We start from the raw sequence: 21,637 nt of genomic DNA, 5'->3' as shown, positions 1-21,637 counted from the left end.
TACTCAGGTATAGGACTGGATGTTTGTCCCCATCTATTTCCTGGGGCAACGCAGCACCCAAACCAACTTCAAAGGTGTCTGTCTGGAGCACAAACTTCTTATTGAAGTCTGGTGCGACCAAGACCGGCTGTCTACACAGGACGAGCTTCAACTCCTGGAATGCCATCTCCGCTTCAGAAAACCATTTGACCCTCTATGATTCTCTGATCTTGATAAGATCTGTCAAGTGGTCGATAGTGATGAGTGAGTAAACCCTTTGCTAGGGTATTCCCAAGCACGCTCGGGTGGTCTCCGAGTATTTGTTAGTGATTGGAGATTTAGTTTTTGTCGATGCAGCTGCATGATTTATGGCTGCTGGATGATTTACGGCTGCTGGACAGGCTGAATACATGTACGGATTCCCTAACAAACAAGCATTCCTCACATATATTCAGCCTGTGTAGCAGCTGTAAATCATGCAGCTGCATCGACAAAACTAAATCTCCGAGCACTAACAATTACTCAGAGACCACCTGAGTGCGCTCAGGAAAACCCGTGCAAAGAGTATACTCGCTCATCACTAGTGGTCGGCTATCATGACAAAATTTAAGATAAATCGCTGATAATATCCACAATTCCCAGAAACACTCTAACCTGCCTTTTGGAGATGGACTGAGGCCACTTTTGCATTTCCACCACCTTGTTTTTTTTGTGGCTTTATCTCGCCCCTTTCAATGACGTAGCCCAAGCACTTTGCCGCCTCTTTCCCAAGAGCACACTTCTTTGGGTTTATGGTAAACCCCAATTTCCTCAGTGAATCCTCTACTGCCTGGACCTTCTGCAGGGGACTTCCCCAATCCTGGCTGAAGAACACTATGTTGTTCAAGTAAGCGGCGGCGTACTTCTTGTGAGCGGCTAAGATCCGGTTCATAGCCCTCTGTAAGGTAGCTGTGGCTCCTTGTAAACTGAATGGCATCCAGATATACTGAAAGCACATGTCAGATGTAGTGAAGGCCATCTTCTACTTTGCACCTGGATACAGGAGAATTTGAGAATTTGCCAGTACCCTTTCGTTAGGTCCAGGGTGGTGATATATCTGGCTAACCCTAGCCTCTCAATAAGCTCATCGACCCCGGTCATTGGATATGCGTCGAACTTGGACACCTCATTGACCTTCCTGTCATCGTTACAGAAGCACCACTCTCCATCCGGCTTTGGCACAAGGACAAAAGGACTGGACCAGCCGCTCTTTGACTCCTTGATGACGCCCAGGCTCAACATTCTCTTCACCTCCTTGGAGATCACCTCGTGGTGAGCTTCAGGAATCCAATACAGCCTTTGGTTCACCCTCACATGTGGTTCAGTCAGGGTTTCGTGGTCCACAACCTGTGTACATCTTGATAACTCTGAGATCAGGTCTTGGTTATACTGAAGCAGCTCACGGCCCTGTTTTTTTCTGGGATGGCATCAGTGCCTCTGACACTGTGACATCCTCGACCTTGGCCTCAGGATGGGTCCCTAGGCACATTGCTTCTACCGGATCTCTGTCTTGCCACGGTTTCAGCAGGTTAATGTGGTACACCTGGTATGGTTTTCTTCTCTCCCAGAAAAGGCTGAAGTCGCGCCCGATTATCACGGGGTGTAGCAAACATTCAACTACCCCAATCTCATGGGGTTCAGTACCCCAGCTTGTTTTAATCAACACTCTGGTGACAGGATAGTCCTTAGCATGCCCCGTGGATACAGCAGACACCCACGTGTTTCCTTGGGATCAACTGATGGAGAAGTGTGGCCCTTTATCAGGGTCACCAAACTCCCTGAGTGTAAGAGTCCTGACACCAGCACCTCATTTATTTACTTGGGTCATGTCTGCGGCACCTCACTGGGCTGATAGACCACACTGCAGGAGGGATATGCATAGTAGGAGCAGCACCTCCCTAGGCTGCAGTCCATCTCTTCAGAAGACAAGGGACATCGGGCGACTATATGTCCTGGACCGCGACATCTCCAGCAAAGCAAGTCTTTACCAGAGGCCTTTGACAATGCCTTAGTGACCCCTTGGGGTCTGGGACTCCCCCAGTGGTGGCTCTACTACCCCTCTTTTGGGGCTCAGGTTCTTGCTGGGTACCCCAGTATAGGTAATTCACCACCCCCTGGTTTCTTAGGGACCTCTTGAACACCTGATACCGTTCCACTAGGCCCACCAGTTCGTCCGCATTCCGGGGATCTCCCTGGGCAACCCAGGTCTGCACTGGTCTAGGAAGGGAGTGCACGAATCTGTCCATTACAACCCGCTCGACCATCTGGGCTGGAGTGGAGGATTTCGTCTGCAACCATTTTTGTACAAGATGCAGTAGGTCAAACATTTGGGACCGAGGCAGTTTGTCCCCATAATATGCCCAATGGTGAACCCTTTGTGCTCTGACCGACAGTCACTCCTGTGCATGTCAAAATTTCAGTTTTTAATTTGGCATACTCCTGCGCATCCTGTAATGCCAAATCATAATACGCCTTCTGGGGCTCACCAGTGAGATAGGGGCCCAGCGCCTCCATCCACTGCTCTGGCAGTAGCTCCTCATGCTCCACCACAAGCTCGAACAAACACACTACAAAATGCCTCCACATCATCACCCGGGGTCATTATTTTGCAGTTTTTCCTGAACTGACGGTTATACTTAGAAATTAGGTTTCTCAGGAGCAGTACAGGCTTAGGGTATCTGCCCAAGAGAGCTCGTTTCATTTTGTCTCAGCAGTGTAAGAAATGGGGCCCATTGTATGTTTTCTACCAGTCTGCTGGTTTTCTGTGGAAGGCAGAATTAATGTGTCCTACATGGAGTATCGCGATAGTGAAGGCTGATGTGCATACAGGATCACATGACTTTATACACACATGGCTCCACTCTGTACGCATCAGACAAGCACACACAACTCTGCTCCATACACATCATACACACACGGGTCAGCTCTGTATGCATTAGACATGAACACACGGCACCACCCTGTACGAGTTGGGCAAGCATACGGCTCTGCTCCGTACATACGCAGCTCTGTTCCATAAATATACACATGCAGTTTCACTTGCAGGCTTGGGTAATAAATGGGGCACATTGTATGTTTCTTACTAGTCCGCTGGTTTTGTTAGGAGGGCAGTAATGTGTCCGCCTTCCTGTATTGTGTTAGTGAAGTCTGATGTACACACAGGATCACGATTCTATACACCTTGTACACACATGGTACCGCTCCGCACACCTCGTACACACCCGGCTCGTCTCCGTACACCTCGTACACATGCGGCTCCTCTCCGTACACCTCATACACACGGCTCCTCTCCGTACACCTCTTACACACCCGGCTCCTCTCCGTACACCTCGCACACACCCGGCTCCTCTCTGTACATCTCGTACACACGCAGCTCCTCTCCGTACACCTCATACACACGGCTCCTCTCCGTACACCTCTTACACACCCGGCTCCTCTCCGTACACCTCTTACACACCCGGCTCCTCTCCGCACACCTCGTACACACCCGGCTCCTCTCCGTACACCTCTTACACACCCGGCTCCTCTCCGTACACCTCGCACACACCCGGCTCCGCTTAGTACACCTCGTACACACACGGCTCCTCTCCGTACACCTCATACACACGGCTCCTCTCCGTACACCTCTTACACACCCGGCTCCTCTCCGCACACCTCGTACACACCCGGCTCCTCTCCGTACATCTCGTACACACGCAGCTCCTCTCCGTACACCTCGTACACACGCAGCTCCTCTCCGTACACCTCGTACACACCCGGCTCCTCTCCGTACACCTCGTACACACGCGGCTCCTCTCCGTACACCTCGTACACACCCGGCTCCTCTCCGTACACCTCGTACACACGCGGCTCCGCTCCGCACACCTGCGGCTCCGCTCCGCACACCTCGTACACACACGGCTCCGCTCCGTACACACGCGGCTCCTCTCCGTACACCTCGTATACACACGGCTCCTCTCCGTACACCTCGTACACACGCGGCTCCTCTCCGTACACCTCATACACACACGGCTCTGCTCCGTACACCTCGTACACACACGGCTCCTCTCCGTACACATCGTACACACGCAGCTCCTCTGCTCCGTACACCTCGTACACACACGGCTCCTCTCCGTACACCTCGTACACACGCGGCTCCTCTCCGTACACCTCGTACACACGCGGCTCCTCTCCGTACACCTCGTACACACGCGGCTCCGCTCCGTACACACGCGGCTCCGCTCCGTACACACGCAGCTCCTCTCCGTACACCTTGTACCACGCGGCTCCACTCCGTACACACGCAGCTCCGCTCCGTACACCTCGTACACACCCAACTCCTCTCCGTACACCTCGTACACACGCAGCTCCTCTCCGTACACCTCGTACACACGCGGCTCCGCTCCGTATACACGTGGCTCCGCTCAGTACACCTCACAGGCAGCTCAGTTCCGTACACCTTGTACACACGCGGCTCCGCTCCGTACACCTTGTACACACACGACTCCGCTCCGTACACCTCGTACACACACGGCTCTGCTACATCCACCCTGTAACCCCCTCCTGACCCCACACAGAAACTTCCCCTCATCCAGCACTATGACAACCAGCACAGCAGACAGAGTCCTGCATACACTGAGGCCCCTGATCATGTGACCCCTGACTCCTCCCCTCCTGTGACCTCATCACAGGTCCTGTGCGCACAGAACAGCCATATATGTGGTGTGGGGCTCTGCAGGTGGAGGTAGGTGCTGGAGATTCCCCATTACTGGGCGGGGGCAGTAACCCCTTCAGTACTTGCCATTATTACAAGGAGCCTTCCTATCTTTATTTTTTATTGGGGGTATTCTGGGATACATATAACTTTTCCATTTTCCTCACTGTAAACATTTTTTCCTTTTATTTTCTATCTATTTTATTCATTATTTTATACCTATGTGTTATTCTGGGGTATGTATAAAATTTAAAGGGAACCTGTCACCCCCAAAATCGAAGGTGAGCTAAGCCCACCGGCATCAGGGGCTTATCTACAGCATTCTGTAATGCTGTAGATAAGCCCCCGATGTATCTTGAAAGATGAGAAAAAGAGGTTAGATTATACTCACCCAGGGGTGGTCCCGCTGCGGTCCGGGTCCCATGGGCGTCGCGGTCCGGGGCCTCCCATCTTCTTACGATGACGTCCTCTTCTTGTCTTCACACTGCGGCTCCGGCGTACTTTGCCTTGTTGAGGGGAGAGCAAAGTACTGCAGTGAGCAGGCATCGGGTCTCTCCGACCTTTCCCGGCTCCTGCGCACTGCAGTACTTTGCTCTGCCCTCAACAGGGCAGACAAAGTACACCTGCGCCGGAGCCGCAGTGTGAAGACTAAAAGAGGTCATCATAAGAAGATGGGAGGCCCCGGATCGGACCGCGACGCCCATGGGACCCGGACCGCAGCGGGACCGCCCCTGGGTGAGTATAATCTAACCTCTTTTTCTCATCTTTCAGGATACATCGGGGGCTTATCTACAGCATTACAGAATGCTGTAGATAAGCCCCTGATTCTGGTGGCTACAACTCATACTTGATTTTGGGGGTGACAGGTTCCCTTTAAAGTTTATTCCTTTTTTGGGGGGAGGGGGAGGATACAAAACATCAGCACTTTCCCCTAGGCACCGTCCATTATAGCAAATTATAACGGGGCTCCTGATCCTGCGTCCAGCATTGTATTGAGCTGCCTGTTCACTATCACTCCATTCATTTTCTATGGGACTCACAGAGACAGAAGAGTAAAGCTCTGAGCTGTGTCCGTCATTCCCATGGATGGAGAGTAGAGTAAAACGAGTGTGTGTAATGGGTTACACTATTTACACCAGGTATTTTGTCTTGGGTCTATTCTGTTGAAAAATCCACGGAGATTCTACAAAAAGGGAATGGTTTCAAAATCAAATTGGAAAACCACAAAATACACCCACCTATGGGGAATGTAAATACCCCATTTATGGAATCCCAGTGACCCGAAGAACTCGTGCGCACTCACGATCAGCAGGTTCTGCAGCCTCCATTGTACAGCGCAGTACCGCACAACTCCATACGCAGTGTAGTAGTCTTTCTCAGTACTGCACGTAATATGACATTTGCTTCAAAATGCCGATTGTGAATCTAGCGTGAAGCCATACGAACATCGAGATTTGTGGGATCAGTACGTTAACCCTTTCGTGACATGGCAATTTTCTGCTTTTGTGCTTTTGTTTTTTCCTCCCCTTCTTCAAAGATCCATATTTTTTCCCCATCAACCTAAGGCTACGTTCACATTTGCGTTTGTGCGGTGCAGCGTCGGTGACGCAACGCACAACGCAAATGTAAACGCATGCACAATGCAGCGTTTTGTGATGCATGCGTCCACTTTTGCATGGCTTTTGGCGCAGAAAAAACTGCATCATGCAGCGTCCTCTGCGCCCTGACGCATGCGTCACAAAACGCAAGTGCAACGCATATCCATGTGCCCCCATGTTAAATATAGGGGTGCATTACGCATGCGTTGCCGCGGTTGCGCCCGACGCAACGCTAATGTGAACGTAGCCTTAAGGTACCGTTACACTAAACAATTTACCAACGATTACGACCAGCGATACGACCTGGCCGTGATTGTTGGTAAGTCGTTGTGTGGTCTCTGGAGAGCTGTCACACAGACAGCTCTCCAGCGACCAACGATGCCGAAGTCCCCGGGTAACCAGGGTAAACATCGGGTTACTTAGCGCAGGGCCGCGCTTAGTAACCCGATGTTTACCCTGGTTACCATTGTAAATGTAAAAAAAAAAAAAACACTACATACTCACATTCCGGTGTCTGTCACGTCCCCCGCCGTCACCTTCCCGCACTGACTGTCAGCGCCGGCCGGCCGTAAGGCGTCACTGCTGTGCTCTGCTTTACGGCCAGCCCGGCGCTGACACAGTCAGTGCGGGAAGCTGACTGCGCGGGACGTGACAGACACCGGAATGTGAGTATGTAGTGTTTTTTTTTTTTTTTTACATTTACAATGGTAACCAGGGTAAACATCGGGTTACTAAGCGCGGCCCTGCGCTTAGTAACCCGATGTTTACCCTGGTTACAAGTGAACACATCGCTGGATCGGTGTCACACACGCCGATCCAGCGATGTCAGCGGGTGATCCAGCGACGAAATAAAGTTCTGGCCTTCTAGCTCCGACCAGCGATGTCACAGCAGGATCCTGATCGCTGCTGCGTGTCAAACACAACGAGATCGCTATCCAGGACGCTGCAACGTCACGGATTGGTATCGTTATCGTTCAAAAGTTGCTCAGTGTGAAGGTACCTTTATGGTTCAATTTCTCGTTATGAATTACACCATTCGTATTTCCATTAATTGTACTGATATCCAAGAAGTGTAGTTTCGGTTGGACGCCTCTCACTCAGCCAAACCAGATCTCCACTTTGCACTGACAAGGTGCAGTACCCCGAAAACAAAACCAGCGTCTGCAAATTGAGATTCTGATTTGGATTTTATCTTAGGTCATGTGACAAGGCTCGTTAAAGGGTCAACATTGACTTGCAGGATTGCTACCTTCCAGTAGGTGGCACTAGAGTTCTGATTCTCCTCCTCTCTGAAGAGACAATTTGCATAATTAGCATTTATTGTACTGAAACACGAGGAAAAAATCCAAGTGCTGTGAAATAGGAAAATAACGGTAATTTCACAAATTTTATTATTATTTATGCTTTTACGGTGTTCATTGTGATCTAAAAAACGACCGAGCAACATATTTCTTCATGTCAAACCAAAAACACATGGGCTACTTGCACAGTGAACAAGTCTGTAGAAACCTGTTCACACCACCAAAGAGCTTGAAGACACAAAAGTGCACAGAGAGGTCAAAAAATACTCTGTTGTAAAAAAGTCACAGTAAAAAAGCAAGTGCTAGTCAAAAAATGAAAAAATACAGGGTATTTAGTTAATACGGTTTTTTTTTGCAAAAAAAGTATGTTAAGCTGCTCCACCAATCACCAAGGTATACCCATAATAGAGCAGTCCTATCTAATGTATATAATCCATATCTCATGTATGTAAAAACCAGATCATCTGTATAGTACCTGTATGAGCATGGTTCCGAGAGAAAATATCCATGTAGAACATGCAGAATGGAACAGCTACAATGCAAATGACCCACAGAGGAGTGGTGGACTCCACAGTCTTGTAGAAACAAGAGAACAATTATAAAACCAAAAACACATGGGCTACTTGCACAGTGAACAAGTCTGTAGAAACCTGTTCACACCACCAAAGAACTTGAAGACACAAAAGCGCACAGAGAGGTAAAAAAATACTCTGTTGTAAAAAAGTCACAGTAAAAAAGCAAGTGCTAGTCAAAAAATGAAAAAATACAGGGTATTTAGTTAATACGTTTTTTTGCAAAAAAAAAGTATGTTAAGCTGCTCCACCAATCGCCAAGGTATACCCATAATAGAGCAGTCCTATCTAATGTATATAATCCCTATCTGATGTATTTAAAAACCTGATCATTTGTATAGTGTTATGAACAGGTGATTCAGAACCACAATGGACCTAGTGGTTAAGAGCACACAAGTGACCTGATAGTTACTAACATAGGACGAGCTCTGAGACATGGAAACTCTGCTGACCGCAATCCCTAATCCTATCAAACCACACTAGAGGTAGCCGTGGAGCGCTCCTAACAAAAACCTAGGCGCCTCGGGAACAGCCTGAGAAACTAGCTAGCCCTGAAGATAGAAAAATAAGCCTACCTTGCCTCAGAGAAATTCCCCAAAGGAAAAGGCAGCCCCCCACATATAATGACTGTGAGTAAGATGAAAATACAAACACAGAGATGAAATAGATTTTAGCAAAGTGAGGCCCGACTTACTGAATAGACCGAGGATAGGAAAGATAGCTTTGCGGTCAGCACAAAAACCTACGAACAACCACGCAGAGGGGGCAAAAAGACCCTCCGCACCGACTAACGGTACGGAGGTGCTCCCTCTGCGTCTCAGAGCTTCCAGCAAGCAAGAAAAACCAATATAGAAAGCTGGACAGAAAATATAGCAAACAAAAGTAACACAAGCAAAACTTAGCTTATGCAGGGCAGACAGGCCACAAGAACGATCCAGGAGAGAGCTAGACCAATACTGGAACATTGACTGGAGGCCAGGAACAAAGAACTAGGTGGAGTTAAATAGAGCAGCACCTAACGACTTAACCTCGTCACCTGAGTAAGGAAACTCAGAGGCCGCAGCCCCACTCACATCCACCAGAGGAAGCTCATAGACAGAACCAGCCGAAGTACCACTCATGACCACAGGAGGGAGCTTGACCACAGAATTCACAACAGTATAGCACCTGTATGAGCAGGGTGCAGAGAGAAAATATCCATGTAGAACATGCAGGATGGAACAGCTACAATCCAAATGACCCACAGAGGAGTGGTGGACTCCTCAGTCTTGTAGAAACAAGAGAACAATTATAAAACCAAAAACACATGGGCTACTTGCACAGTGAACAAGTGAATAGTTCTTCATGTCAGTATGGTTACAGCTATACCAAACATGCATAGATTATTAATAATAATAATAATATTATTATTATTATTATTATTAATAAAGTAGTGAAAACATTTCTGACATTTGTAAAAAAAAAAAATTGGTTTGTGTTTCCCTTATTTTGAGATCTGTAATTGGTGATGAGTGTGTAACCGACTGGGTGGTAGAACCCAGTGCGTGTATCCCGGGCGGCAGCAGAGCAGGAAGGAGATGCAGAAGCCATAAGTGGGTCACAGCAGTGAGTTAGTTGGCATCCCTGGCGGGGGAGAGGTGCAATGTGCAGGGACGCCCCTTTACGCCCCCTCTTTTTCAAGCCCACAATAAATTTCTCCAGGAGGAGAGGGACATGGATATTCTCCCTGGGCTCCAAGGACCTATCTTCAGAGCCAAATCCTTTGAAAAGCACTACAGAAATGGTCTTTCCTCTTACCCTCATGGTGGCGAGCATGTAGTCTGCCTCAAAAACGTCTTCAGTGCTGACTGGAGCAGGAGTGGCACCAAGATGTTTTTAAAAAAGGACTAAGGATTGCAGGCTTGAGGAGAAACAAATGAAAAGAATTGGGGATCCTTAAAGAGGCCGGGAGTTTGGGCTTGTAGGCTACTGGATTAATCTGTTTCAGAACCTCGAACAGACCAATGAAGCGAGGGCCCAGTTTATAGGAGGGTACCTTGATGTGGACTTAGTCGACAGCCAGGCCTTGTCTGTTATGATCTGGTGGCCTTGGAGCAGCATGAGACGTACTCTGGAGAAGGTGGTCCCTGTACTGACCGCAATCCCTGAACCTAGCAGCGCAACTAGAAGTAGCCGTGGGGGGTACCTAACACTCCCTAGACCCCTCGGCACAGCCTAAGATCTAACTACCTCTAAAGACAGAAACAGGAAACCTATCTTGCCTCAGAGAAAATCCCCAAAGGATAGATAGCCCCCCACAAATATTGACTGTGAGAGGAGAGGGAAATAACATACGCAGATATGAAATCAGATTTTAGCATAGGAGGCCATACTAGCTAAAAAAAGAATAGAACAGAGTACTATGCGGTCAGTATAAAAACACTAGAAAATATCCACCGCAGAAAATACGGATCACCACATCTGACTAAAGACATGGGGGGTATATCTGCATCTCCAGAGAAATAGCTAGGCTGCAAAAAATCCTTCACAGACCAAGCTGGACAAGACAAAAACATGAAAATGCACAGAACTATAAGGTCCACTGCAGGTGGACAGCAAAAACAAAGCCAGGACTTATCTTTGTAGAAAAACACAGCAAACTGGAGAGACCAGCACGGAAGTGAATCCTTAAAGAACAATGGACAACTGGCACTGACTAAAGGATCCAGCAAAGCTATATACCCCAGTCAGTTTTGCAATTAGTAGATACACCTGTCCACTCCTGCAGTCCAGGCACAACTGCATTACCCTCTACAACCACCGGAGGGAGCCCAAAAGCTGAATTCACAACACTTGTCCCCAGGATGAAACAGACACAGATCCAGACGTCTCTCGTCTGCGTGTCTTTTTATTTGTTCAGAGGACTTCAATAATAAGGACTTGGTGTACTGCCAAATCCTAGAAAAATCATTGATGAGGGAAGGATTCAGTAGAAAGAATATCGGAGGTAGTGGAAGCAGGGAACGGAATATTGGGATGTTGACCGTAGATCACAAAAAATGGAGATTTGGCAAAAGATTCACTCACATGGTTGTTGTACTAGAATTTAGCCCACAGCAGGTGTTCGGACCAATCACTGTGGTGGGCATTGTCGAAGTGCCGCAGGAAGTTGGTCAGGATCTGATTGACTCGCTCTACCAGGCCATTGGATTGAGGGTGGTAGGCCGAAGAGAAATCTAGAGTGACATTAAGTAATTTGTAGGTGGTCCTCCAGAAGTGAGAAGAAAACTGGGCTCCTCTATCCGAGGCGATAAAGAGAGGAATACTATTGAGGTGGAAAATATGTAGAATGAACTTCTCTGCAAGCACTGGAGCAGATGGGAGACCTGACAGTGGAGTTAAGTGGGCTATCTTCCAGAAAGATCCACAAACCCCAAGATAATGGTGTACCAAGCCGATAGTGGAAGATTGCTGATAAAATCCATTGCAATATGCTGCTAGGGAACAGATGATTTGGACTAAGGAAGAAGTTGACCAGTAGGAAGCTGTTTCAGGGTTTTGTTCTGGGCACAAATGGGACAGGTACTGATGAAATCCGCAATATACTTGTGCTGGGTCAGCCACCAATAATGTCGTGAGATGAGGAGAGACATTTTCTTCTGATTAGCATGGCCAGCCACCTTAGACGAGTGACACAGAAGAATCCGCTTCCTATCTAGTTCAGCCATGTAGGTCTTTCCGGAAGGGAGCCAAACAGACAAATCCAACGGAGCGACTGTAAAAATTTTGGACGGCTCAATGATGTGTTGGAGCTCCTCCTGATCGGAAGACTGGAAGGATCTAGAGCAGTGTTTCTCAACTCCTTTCCCCACCAACAGGTCATGTTTTCAGGATTTCCTTAGTATTGCACAGGTGATAATTTCATCACCTGCTCAAGCATTAATTCCATCGCCTATGCAATACTAACGAAATCCTGAAAACATGACCTTTTGTGGGGTCTTGAGGACTGGAGTTGAGAAACACTGATCTAAGGAGCGTCCTTTGACATTCTTATCTGCTGGCCAAAAATGGATTGTGAAGTTAAAGCGGGAGAAGAATAGAGACCATCTGGCTTGTCATGGGTTAAGTCGCTGTGTGGATTGCAGATACGCTAGATTATTGTTGTCAGTGTATATAACCAATGGATGCATAGCTCCTTCAAGCAGGAAGCACCACTCCTCCAGAGCCAGTTTAATCACGAACCATTGTCAATCGCCTATAGAGTAATTGTGTTGTGGAACAGAGAAGGTTTTGGAAAAGAAGCCACAGGTCACCATGCGACTGAAAAAAACACTTAGATTCATAGAATGGTAGAGTTGGAAGGGACCTTCAGGGTGATCTGTGGGAACCCCCTGCTCAATGCAGGATTCAATAAATCATCCCAGACAGATGTATGTCAAGCCTCTCTTTCAAGACTTCCATTGAAGGAGAACTCGCCACCTCTCATGGCAGCCTGCATTGATGTCAGAATGGTGAAATGAGTTCATTGACTGTGAACTTGCAGGACCTGTCTGACGGCATCAGGAGCAGGAGAACTTTCTCACGCTCGCGATGCCCTCAAACAGGGAATAGGATTTCACAGGGAGTCTCTGGGCAGACGGTGCTCAGTGTCTGCTAGATGACAGACTGTATGGTCACATCATGCAACCATGCTGCCTGCCATCTAGATGTAGCAGAGCTAGACCTGTCGTGGGACAAATAGATTAGCAGCATCTCTGTGGTAACGTGAGGAATATTGTTGTTTTTTATTTTAAATTCTTTTGCAGATGACAAGGGCGTCGGTGGAATGGGCGAGATCGTAAGTATGGTTTAATTAAGATTATTAAAGGAGTCTGTGTCATTCTTTCAATTTTAATGGACTTTATTCTGGATGTCTGTGTTTTCATACAATGTGACTATGGGGTTAGTAATGGGGGTGTCCTATAGAAGCCTCTCCATTACTAACCTCAGGACTTGATGTCACCTGACAATACAAAGGTGACATCAACCCCCAACTATCACCCCACTTGCCACCGCTACAGGGCAAGTGGGAAGAGCCAGAATTGGTGCATCTTAGAGATGCGCCTCTTCTGGGACGGTTGACAGCTGATGTTTTTAGCCTGGGGGAGGCAGTATCCATGGCCCCTTCCTAAGCTGTTAATATCAATTCGCAGCTGTCTGCGTAGCCTTTGCTGGTTATTAATTATAGGAGGATCCTATGTCATTTTTTTTAGGGTCCCCATTTTAGCAGCCAGTAAAGGCTAAGTATACAGTTGTAAGCGGATATTAACCCCTTTACCCCCAAGGGTGGTTTGCACGTTAATGACCAGGCCAATTTTTACAATTCTGACCACTGTCCCTTTATGAGGTTATAACTCCGAAACGCTTCAACGGATCCTGGTGATTCTGACATTGTTTTCTCGTGACATATTGTACTTCATGATAGTGGTAAAATTTCTTTGATAGTACCTGCGTTTATTTGTGAAAAAAACGGAAATTTGGCGAAAATTTTGAAAATTTCGCAATTTTCAAACTTTGAATTTTTATGCAATTAAATCACAGAGATATGTCACACAAAATACTTAATAAGTAACATTTCCCACATGTCTCCTTTACATCAGCATAATTTTGGAACCAATTTTTTTTTTTGTTAGGGAGTTATAAGGGTTAAAAGTTGACCAGCAATTTCTCATTTTTACAACACCATTTTTTTTTAGGGACCACGTCTCATTTGAAGTCATTTTGAGGGGTCTATATGATAGAAAATGCCCAAGTGTGACACCATTCTAAAAACTGCACCCCTCAAGGTGCTCAAAACCACATTCAAGAAGTTTATTAACCCTTCAGGTGTTTAATAGGAATTTTTGGAATGTTTAAATAAAAATGAACATTTAACTTTTTTACACAAAAAATTTACTTCAGCTCCAATTTGTTTTATTTTATCAAGGGTAACAGGAGAAATTGGACCCAAAAAGTTGTTGTCCAATTTGTCCTGAGTACGCTGATACCCCATATGTGGCAGTAAACCACTGTTTGGGCGCATGGGAGAGCTCGGAAGGGAAGGAGCGCTATTTGACTTTTCAATGCAAAATTGACAGGAATTGAGATGGGACGCCATGTTGCGTTTGGAGAGCCACTGATGTGCCTAAACATTGAAACCCCCCACAAGTGACACCATTTTGGAAAGTAGACCCCCTAAGGAACTTATCTGGATGTGTGGTGAGCACTTTGACCCACCAAGTGCTTCACAGAAGTTTATAATGCAGAACCGTAAAAATAAAAAATCATATTTTTTCACAAAAATTATATTTTTGCCCCCAATTTTTTATTTTTCCAAGGGTAAGAGAAGAAATTGGACCTCAAAAGTTGTTGTCCAATTTGTCCTGAGTACGCTGATACCCCATATGTGGCAGTAAACCACTGTTTGGGCGCATGGGAGAGCTCGGAAGGGAAGGAGCGCAGTTTGACTTTTCAATGCAAAATTGACAGAAATTGAGATGGGACGCCATGTTGCGTTTGGAGAGCCACTGATGTGCCTAAACATTGAAACCCCCCACAAGTGACACCATTTTGGAAAGTAGACCCCCTAAGGAACTTATCTAGAGGTGTGGTGAGCACTTTGACCCACCAAGTGCTTCACAGAAGTTTATAATGCAGAACCGTAAAAATAAAAAATCATATTTTTTCACAAAAATTATATTTTTGCCCCCAATTTTTTATTTTTCCAAGGGTAAGAGAAGAAATTGGACCTCAAAAGTTGTTGTCCAATTTGTCCCGAGTACGCTGATACCCCATATGTGGCAGTAAACCACTGTTTGGGCGCATGGGAGAGCTCGGAAGGGAAGGAGCGCCGTTTGACTTTTCAATGCAAAATTGACAGGAATTGAGATGGGACGCCATGTTGCGTTTGGAGAGCCACTGATGTGCCTAAACATTGAAACCCCCCACAAGTGACACCATTTTGGAAAGTAGACCCCCTAAGGAACTTATCTGGATGTGTGGTGAGCACTTTGACCCACCAAGGGCTTCACAGAAGTTTATAATGCAGAGCCATAAAAATAAAACAAAATTTTTTTCCCACAAAAATTATTTTTTAGCCCCCAGTTTTGTATTTTCCCTAGGGTAAGAGGAGAAATTGGACCACAAAAGTTGTTGTCCAATTTGTCCTGAGTACGCTGATACCCCATATGTGGGGGGGAACCACCGTTTGGGCGCATGGGAGGGTTCGGAAGGGAAGGAGCGCCATTTGGAATGCAGACTTAGATGGAATGGTCTGCAGGCGTCACATTGCGTTTGCAGAGCCCCTAATGTACCTAAACAGTAGAAACCCCCCACAAGTGACACCATTTTGGAAAGTAGACCCCCTAAGGAACTCATCTTGATGTGTTGTGAGAGCTTTGAACCCCCAAGTATTTCACTACAGTTTATAACGCAGAGCCATGCAAATAAAAAATATTTTTTTTTCCACAAAAATTATATTTTAGCCCCCAGTTTTGTATTTTTCCAAGGTTAGCAGGAGAAATTGGACCCTAAATGTTGTTGTCCAATTTGTCCTGAGTACGCTGATACCCGATATGTGGGGGGGAACCACCGTTTGGGCGCATGGGAGGGCTCGGAAGGGAAGGAGCATCATTTGGAATGCAGACTTAGATGGATTGGTCTGCAGGCGTCACATTGCGTTTGCAGAGCCCCTAATGTACCTAAACAGTAGAAACCCCCCACAAGTGACCCCATATTGGAAACTAGACCCCTCAATGAACTTATCTAGATGTGTTGTGAGAACTTTGAACCCCCAAGTGTTTCACTACAGTTTATAACGCAGAGCCGTGAAAATAAAAAATCTTTTTGTTTTCCCACAAAAATTATTTTTTAGCCCCCAGTTTTGTATTTTCCCAAGGGTAACAGGAGAAATTGGTCCACAAAAGTTGTTGTCCAATTTGTCCTGAGTACGCTGATACCCGATATGTGGGGGGGAACCACCGTTTGGGCGCATGGGAGGGCTCGGAAGGGAAGGAGCATCATTTGGAATGCAGACTTAGATGGATTGGTCTGCAGGCGTCACATTGCGTTTGCAGAGCCCCTAATGTACCTAAACAGTAGAAACCCCCCACAAGTGACCCCATATTGGAAACTAGACCCCTCAATGAACTTATCTAGATGTGTTGTGAGAACTTTGAACCCCCAAGTGTTTCACTACAGTTTATAACGCAGAGCCGTGAAAATAAAAAATCTTTTTGTTTTCCCACAAAAATTATTTTTTAGCCCCCAGTTTTGTATTTTCCCAAGGGTAACAGGAGAAATTGGTCCACAAAAGTTGTTGTCCAATTTGTCCTGAGTACGCTGATACCCCATATGTTGGGGTAAACCCCTGTTTGGGCACACAGGAGAGCTCGGAAGGGAAGGAGCACTGTTTTACTTTTTCAACGCAGAATTGGCTGGAATTGAGATCGGACGCCATGTCGTGTTTGGAGAGCCCCTGATGTGCCGAAACAGTGGAAACCCCCCAATTATAACTGAAACCCTAATCTAAACACACCCCTAACCCTAATTCCAACGGTAACCCTAACCACACCTCTAACCCTGACACACCCCTAACCCTAATCCCAACCCTATTCCCAACTGTAAATGTAATCTAAACCCTAACCCTAACTTTAGCCCCAACCCTAACTGTAGCCCCAACCCTAACCCTAACCCTAATCCTAGCCCTAACCCTAGCCCTAACCCTAACCCTAGCCCTAACCCTAGCCCTAACCCTAGCCCTAACCCTAGCCCTAACCCTAGCCCTAGCCCTAGCCCTAACCCTAGCCCTAACCCTAGCCCTAACCCTAGCCCTAACCCTAGCCCTAACCCTAACCCTAGCCCTAACCCTAGCCCTAACCCTAGCCCTAACCCTAGCCCTAGCCCTAACCCTAGCCCTAACCCTAGCCCTAATGGGAAAATGGAAATAAATACATTTTTTTTTATTTTTCCCTAACTAAGGGGGTGATGAAGGGGGGTTTGATTTACTTTTATAGCGAGTTTTTTAGCGGATTTTTATGATTGGCAGCCGTCACACACTGAAAGACCCTTTTTATTGCAAAAAATATTTTTTGCAATACCACATTTTGAGAGCTATAATTTTTCCATATTTTGGTCCACAGAGTCATGTGAGGTCTTGTTTTTTGCGGGACGAGTTGACGTTTTTATTGAAAACATTTTTGGGCACGTGACATTTTTTTATCGCTTTTTATTCCGATTTTTGTGAGGAAGAATGACCAAAAGCCAGCTATTCATGAATTTCTATTGGGGGAGGCGTTTATACCGTTCCGCGTTTGGTAAAATTGATAAATCAGTTTTATTCTTCGGGTCAGTACGATTACAGCGATACCTCATTTATATCATTTTTTTATGGTTTGGTGCTTTTATACGATAAAAACTATTTTACAGAAAAAATAATTATTTTTGCATCGCTTTATTCTCAGGACTATAACTTTTTTATTTTTTTGCTGATGATGCTGTATGGCGGCTCTTTTTTTGCGGGACAATATGACGCTTTCAGCGGTACCATGGTTATTTATATCTGTCCTTTTGATCGCGTGTTATTCCACTTTTTGTTCGGCGGTATGATAATAAAGCGTTGTTTTTTGCCTCGTTTTTTTTTTTTTTTTCTTACGGTGTTTACTGAAGGGGTTAACTAGTGGGCCAGTTTTATAGGTCGGGCCGTTACGGACGCGGCGATACTAAATATGTGTACTTTTATTGGTTTTTTTTTTTTATTTAGATGAAGAAATGTATTTATGGGAATAATATTTTTTTTTTTTTTTCATTATTTTGGAATATTTTTTTTTATTTTTTTTACACATTTGGAAATTTTTTTTTTTACTTTTTTACTTTGTCCCAGGGGGGGACATCACAGATCAGTGATCTGACAGTTTGCACAGCACTCTGTCAGATCACTGATCTGATAGGAGTGCAGGCTGCTTCACAGTGCCTGCTCTGAGCAGGCTCTGTGAAGCCACCTCCCTCCCTGCAGGACCCGGATCCGCGGCCATCTTGGATCCGGGGCTCGAGCAGGGAGGGAGGTGAGGAGACCCTCGCAGCAACGCGATCACATCGCGTTGCTGCGGGGGGCTCAGGGAAGCCCGCAGGGAGCCCCCTCCCTGCGCGGTGCTTCCCTGTACCGCCGGCACATCGCGATCATCTTTGATCGCGGTGTGCCAGGGGTTAATGTGCCGGGGGCGGTCCGTGACCGCTCCTGGCACATAGTGCCGGATGTCAGCTGCGATAAGCAGCTGACACCCGGCCGCGATCGGCCGCGCTCCCCCCGTGAGCGCGGCCGATCGGCTATGACGTACTATCCCGTCCAGGGTCAGATAAGCCCAGGGCACCTCGACGGGATAGTACGTCTAAGGTCACAGAGGGGTTAATACTCTAGGAAGCTCCATGGGTATTACCCCCTTCCCAGGCTAAAAACATTGGCCACCAGCCATCGGCTTTCCCTCTGCTGGTTATGAAAATTATGAAAACACCTGAGATAATGGCTTAACTGTCTGTTTATAAAAGTGAGACACTTGCCTCGTTTTCAGTGTCAATCCTTCCTCTTTAGCTTCCAATATTGGTAACAGTTCAGGTAGATCTCTTTATATATTTCTCCTTATTATTTCTAGTAATTGCATTATTACATGGGTTTTTTATGATGTTACATCGTCATCTCTCCATTCAGGTCTCTACAACATCGGATCCTCCTGGTGGAGATCTTTTATATAAGAGAATTTTACTGATTGACCTGTCAAGGATGAATAGTGACAGGGACAATATGACAGAGAGGATATTACACCTCACCCTCGAGATTCTCTTCTGGCTTACTGGAGAGGTGAGAGATTCTGATGATTTCAAATTAAATTATTCTTATCTATAACAGATGGACAGAACTGGAGAGGTGAGGACTCTGCAAATGTCTGTAGTGAGATTTAATAATGTGTCTCTCCTTAACCAGGATTACACAGTAATGAAGAAGACCTCTAGTGAGCGCTGTCAGGCCCCTGTGTTTGAGGGATGGGGAAGACCTCTGAGCCCAATCACAGGACCTCCATCTCACCCCCTGATACTTGAGGACATCAATGACCAGAAGATCCTAGAACTTACCTATAAGATAATGGAGCTGCTGACGGGAGAGGTGACACTGCTGGGAATGGTGGGACATTATACCGTAACACTATGAAGGGATCATGGGGATGACGGTATCATTGTGTTTGTCAGGTTCCTATAAGGTGTCAGGATGTCACCATCTATTTCTCCATGGAGGAGTGGGAGTATTTAGAAGGACACAAAGATCTGTACAAGGACGTCATGATGGAGGTTCCCCAGCCCCTCACATCACCAGGTAATAGACAGGACTAAATACACACGGCCTATAATTATCTGTATGTAGAGAATGAATTCAGTCCCTGTATGTGTTTCCTCAAGTTCTATCCAGTAAGATGACAACACCAGAGAGATGTCCCCATCCTCTTCTTCCACAGAACTGTAAACAAGAAAACCCCAATGTTCCTCAGGATCATCAGGTAGATGGAGAGAAGGTGTCATGAGATCTCCCCTGTGATGTGTAGGCAGCTGTGAAGATCTTGTGTTCAGTCTTGTTTTATCCACCAGTATTATATGTTTTATACTTGTGTAATGAGAACGATGGAGATGGCAGGATTAGAGCTGATCATAGATGTGACTTCTCCTTCTGTCTGTTACTTTTAAATTTGTTTCAGGGTAAATATCTGACTAATATTAATACTACAGAGACGTATGTGAGGGCTGATGAGCCGTGGAGGGAGATTTCTACAGATTTCCGTCTAGGTGAGTAGTAGCAAAACGTAGAGAGGAGTCATATTTTCTACTCATTCACTGGCTACTCCAATATTGTGGTGAATTGTTTAATGTATATTCATGGAATTTACTGTAAAAATAATCTGTAATACAGCTCTGGCAAAACTTAAGAGACCACCACATCAAAACCCTGTCATGAGCAGCCCAATCTCCAGACCTGAACCACATTGAAAATCTCTGGAATGTAATAAAGAGAATGATGGATAGTCACAAGCCATCAAACAAATAAGAACTGCTTAGATTTTTGCGCATTGTGAAAGACTGGTGAAAAGCATGCCAAGACACATGAAAGCTGTGATTAAAAATCATGGTTATTCCACAAAATATTGATTTCTGAACTCTTCCTGAGTTAAAACATTAGTATTGTTGTTTTTAAATGAGTATGAATTTGTTTTCTTTGCATTATTTGAGGTCTGAAAGCAGTGTTTTTTTTTAAATTTTGACCATTTTTATTTGTCAGAAAAAAAATACAAAATGTATTGCTTATAGAATGAAAGAACAATTTACACTTTACTCAAAAATTTACCTATACAGACAAACTGAACATTTTGCATTGGTCTCTTAATTTTTTGCCAGAGCTGTACAAACACACAAAACATTTTTTGGGGAAAAATGTCATTGGTCAAAATTGACATGGAGATTTTTTTTTCACAATGTATTAAAAACTTGTGGTACATCCAGAGGCCTACCTAAGGTTTTGGTTCAGGAGGCGAAGTTTCTGAGTGGGCCCCTAACCAGGTAACCTTGATTACAACTGGGTGACGCACCCTAAAAGTGGAGGAGAACCTCAGCAGAAGACAGCACTGTTGCTAAAAATAATCTCTATACAAAGACAAACATTGATATGGTCAGTGGTGGATACCAGCCCTACAGAACATATAACAGATCAAAGTACAGTTACAGATGGTGACTTACCGCTGACGTTCTTTCTGATGGAGTTGTTCACTTTTCTAGTCATATCCATCTGGCCCAGACCGACACAACTTCTTCCACCCAGAACTCATCTGCAGAAATTACAACAAAGACACATTTAACTTCTCATATTTTCAGCACGTCACCATCTATTCCCAACCTGCACAAACTCTTCATCCTACTGGTACCCCAGTGCTGCTGCCACATGTGTCCCTATTACTGCACCTGCTGTGTGGTTCTCTGTGCCCTCTAAATTCTAAAGCAACTCTCTAGAATATAGTAATCCAGGGCGCACGTGCCCTAGAAATCAGTGCCCACATTTTGCTCCCTACCTAGAAAGTAATATTGCCCTGTGTGCCCCTTTGATAGTCACAGTAACCTGAGTTCCACTATAACAAGAAGTGCCCACTTGACATTTAACCCCTTCATGACCCAGCCTATTTTGACCTTAAAGACCTTGCCGTTTTTTGCAATTCTGACCAGTGTCCCTTTATGAGGTAATAACTCGGGAACGCTTCAACGGATCCTAGCGGTTCTGAGATTGTTTTTTCGTGACATATTGGGCTTCATGTTAGTGGTAAATTTAGGTCAATAAATTCTGTGTTTATTTGTGATAAAAACGGAAATTTGGCGAAAATTTTGAAAATTTTGCAATTTTCACATTTTGAATTTTTATTCTGTTAAACCAGA

The 21,637-nt window shown here is 45.7% G+C and overlaps 1 protein-coding gene across 1 annotated transcript in view; it reads left to right on the top strand.

Annotated features, from left to right (window-relative positions):
• Positions 1-21,637, top strand: part of LOC138666625 (uncharacterized) — a 119,158-nt gene that overhangs the window by 55,074 nt on the left and 42,447 nt on the right. Inside the window, 6 exon segments of the mRNA XM_069754821.1 lie at positions 11,082-11,380; positions 18,882-19,031; positions 19,155-19,334; positions 19,418-19,541; positions 19,625-19,722; positions 19,918-20,005. Of these exon segments, the coding sequence (XP_069610922.1) occupies positions 11,082-11,380; positions 18,882-19,031; positions 19,155-19,334; positions 19,418-19,541; positions 19,625-19,722; positions 19,918-20,005 (939 nt within the window).

This window comes from Ranitomeya imitator, chromosome 2 (assembly GCF_032444005.1).
Source record: "Ranitomeya imitator isolate aRanImi1 chromosome 2, aRanImi1.pri, whole genome shotgun sequence".
In the NCBI taxonomy this organism is placed as follows: domain Eukaryota; kingdom Metazoa; phylum Chordata; class Amphibia; order Anura; family Dendrobatidae; genus Ranitomeya; species Ranitomeya imitator.
Note: the sequence above shows the minus strand (reverse complement) of the source record. Positions and strands in the feature narration are given on the sequence as shown.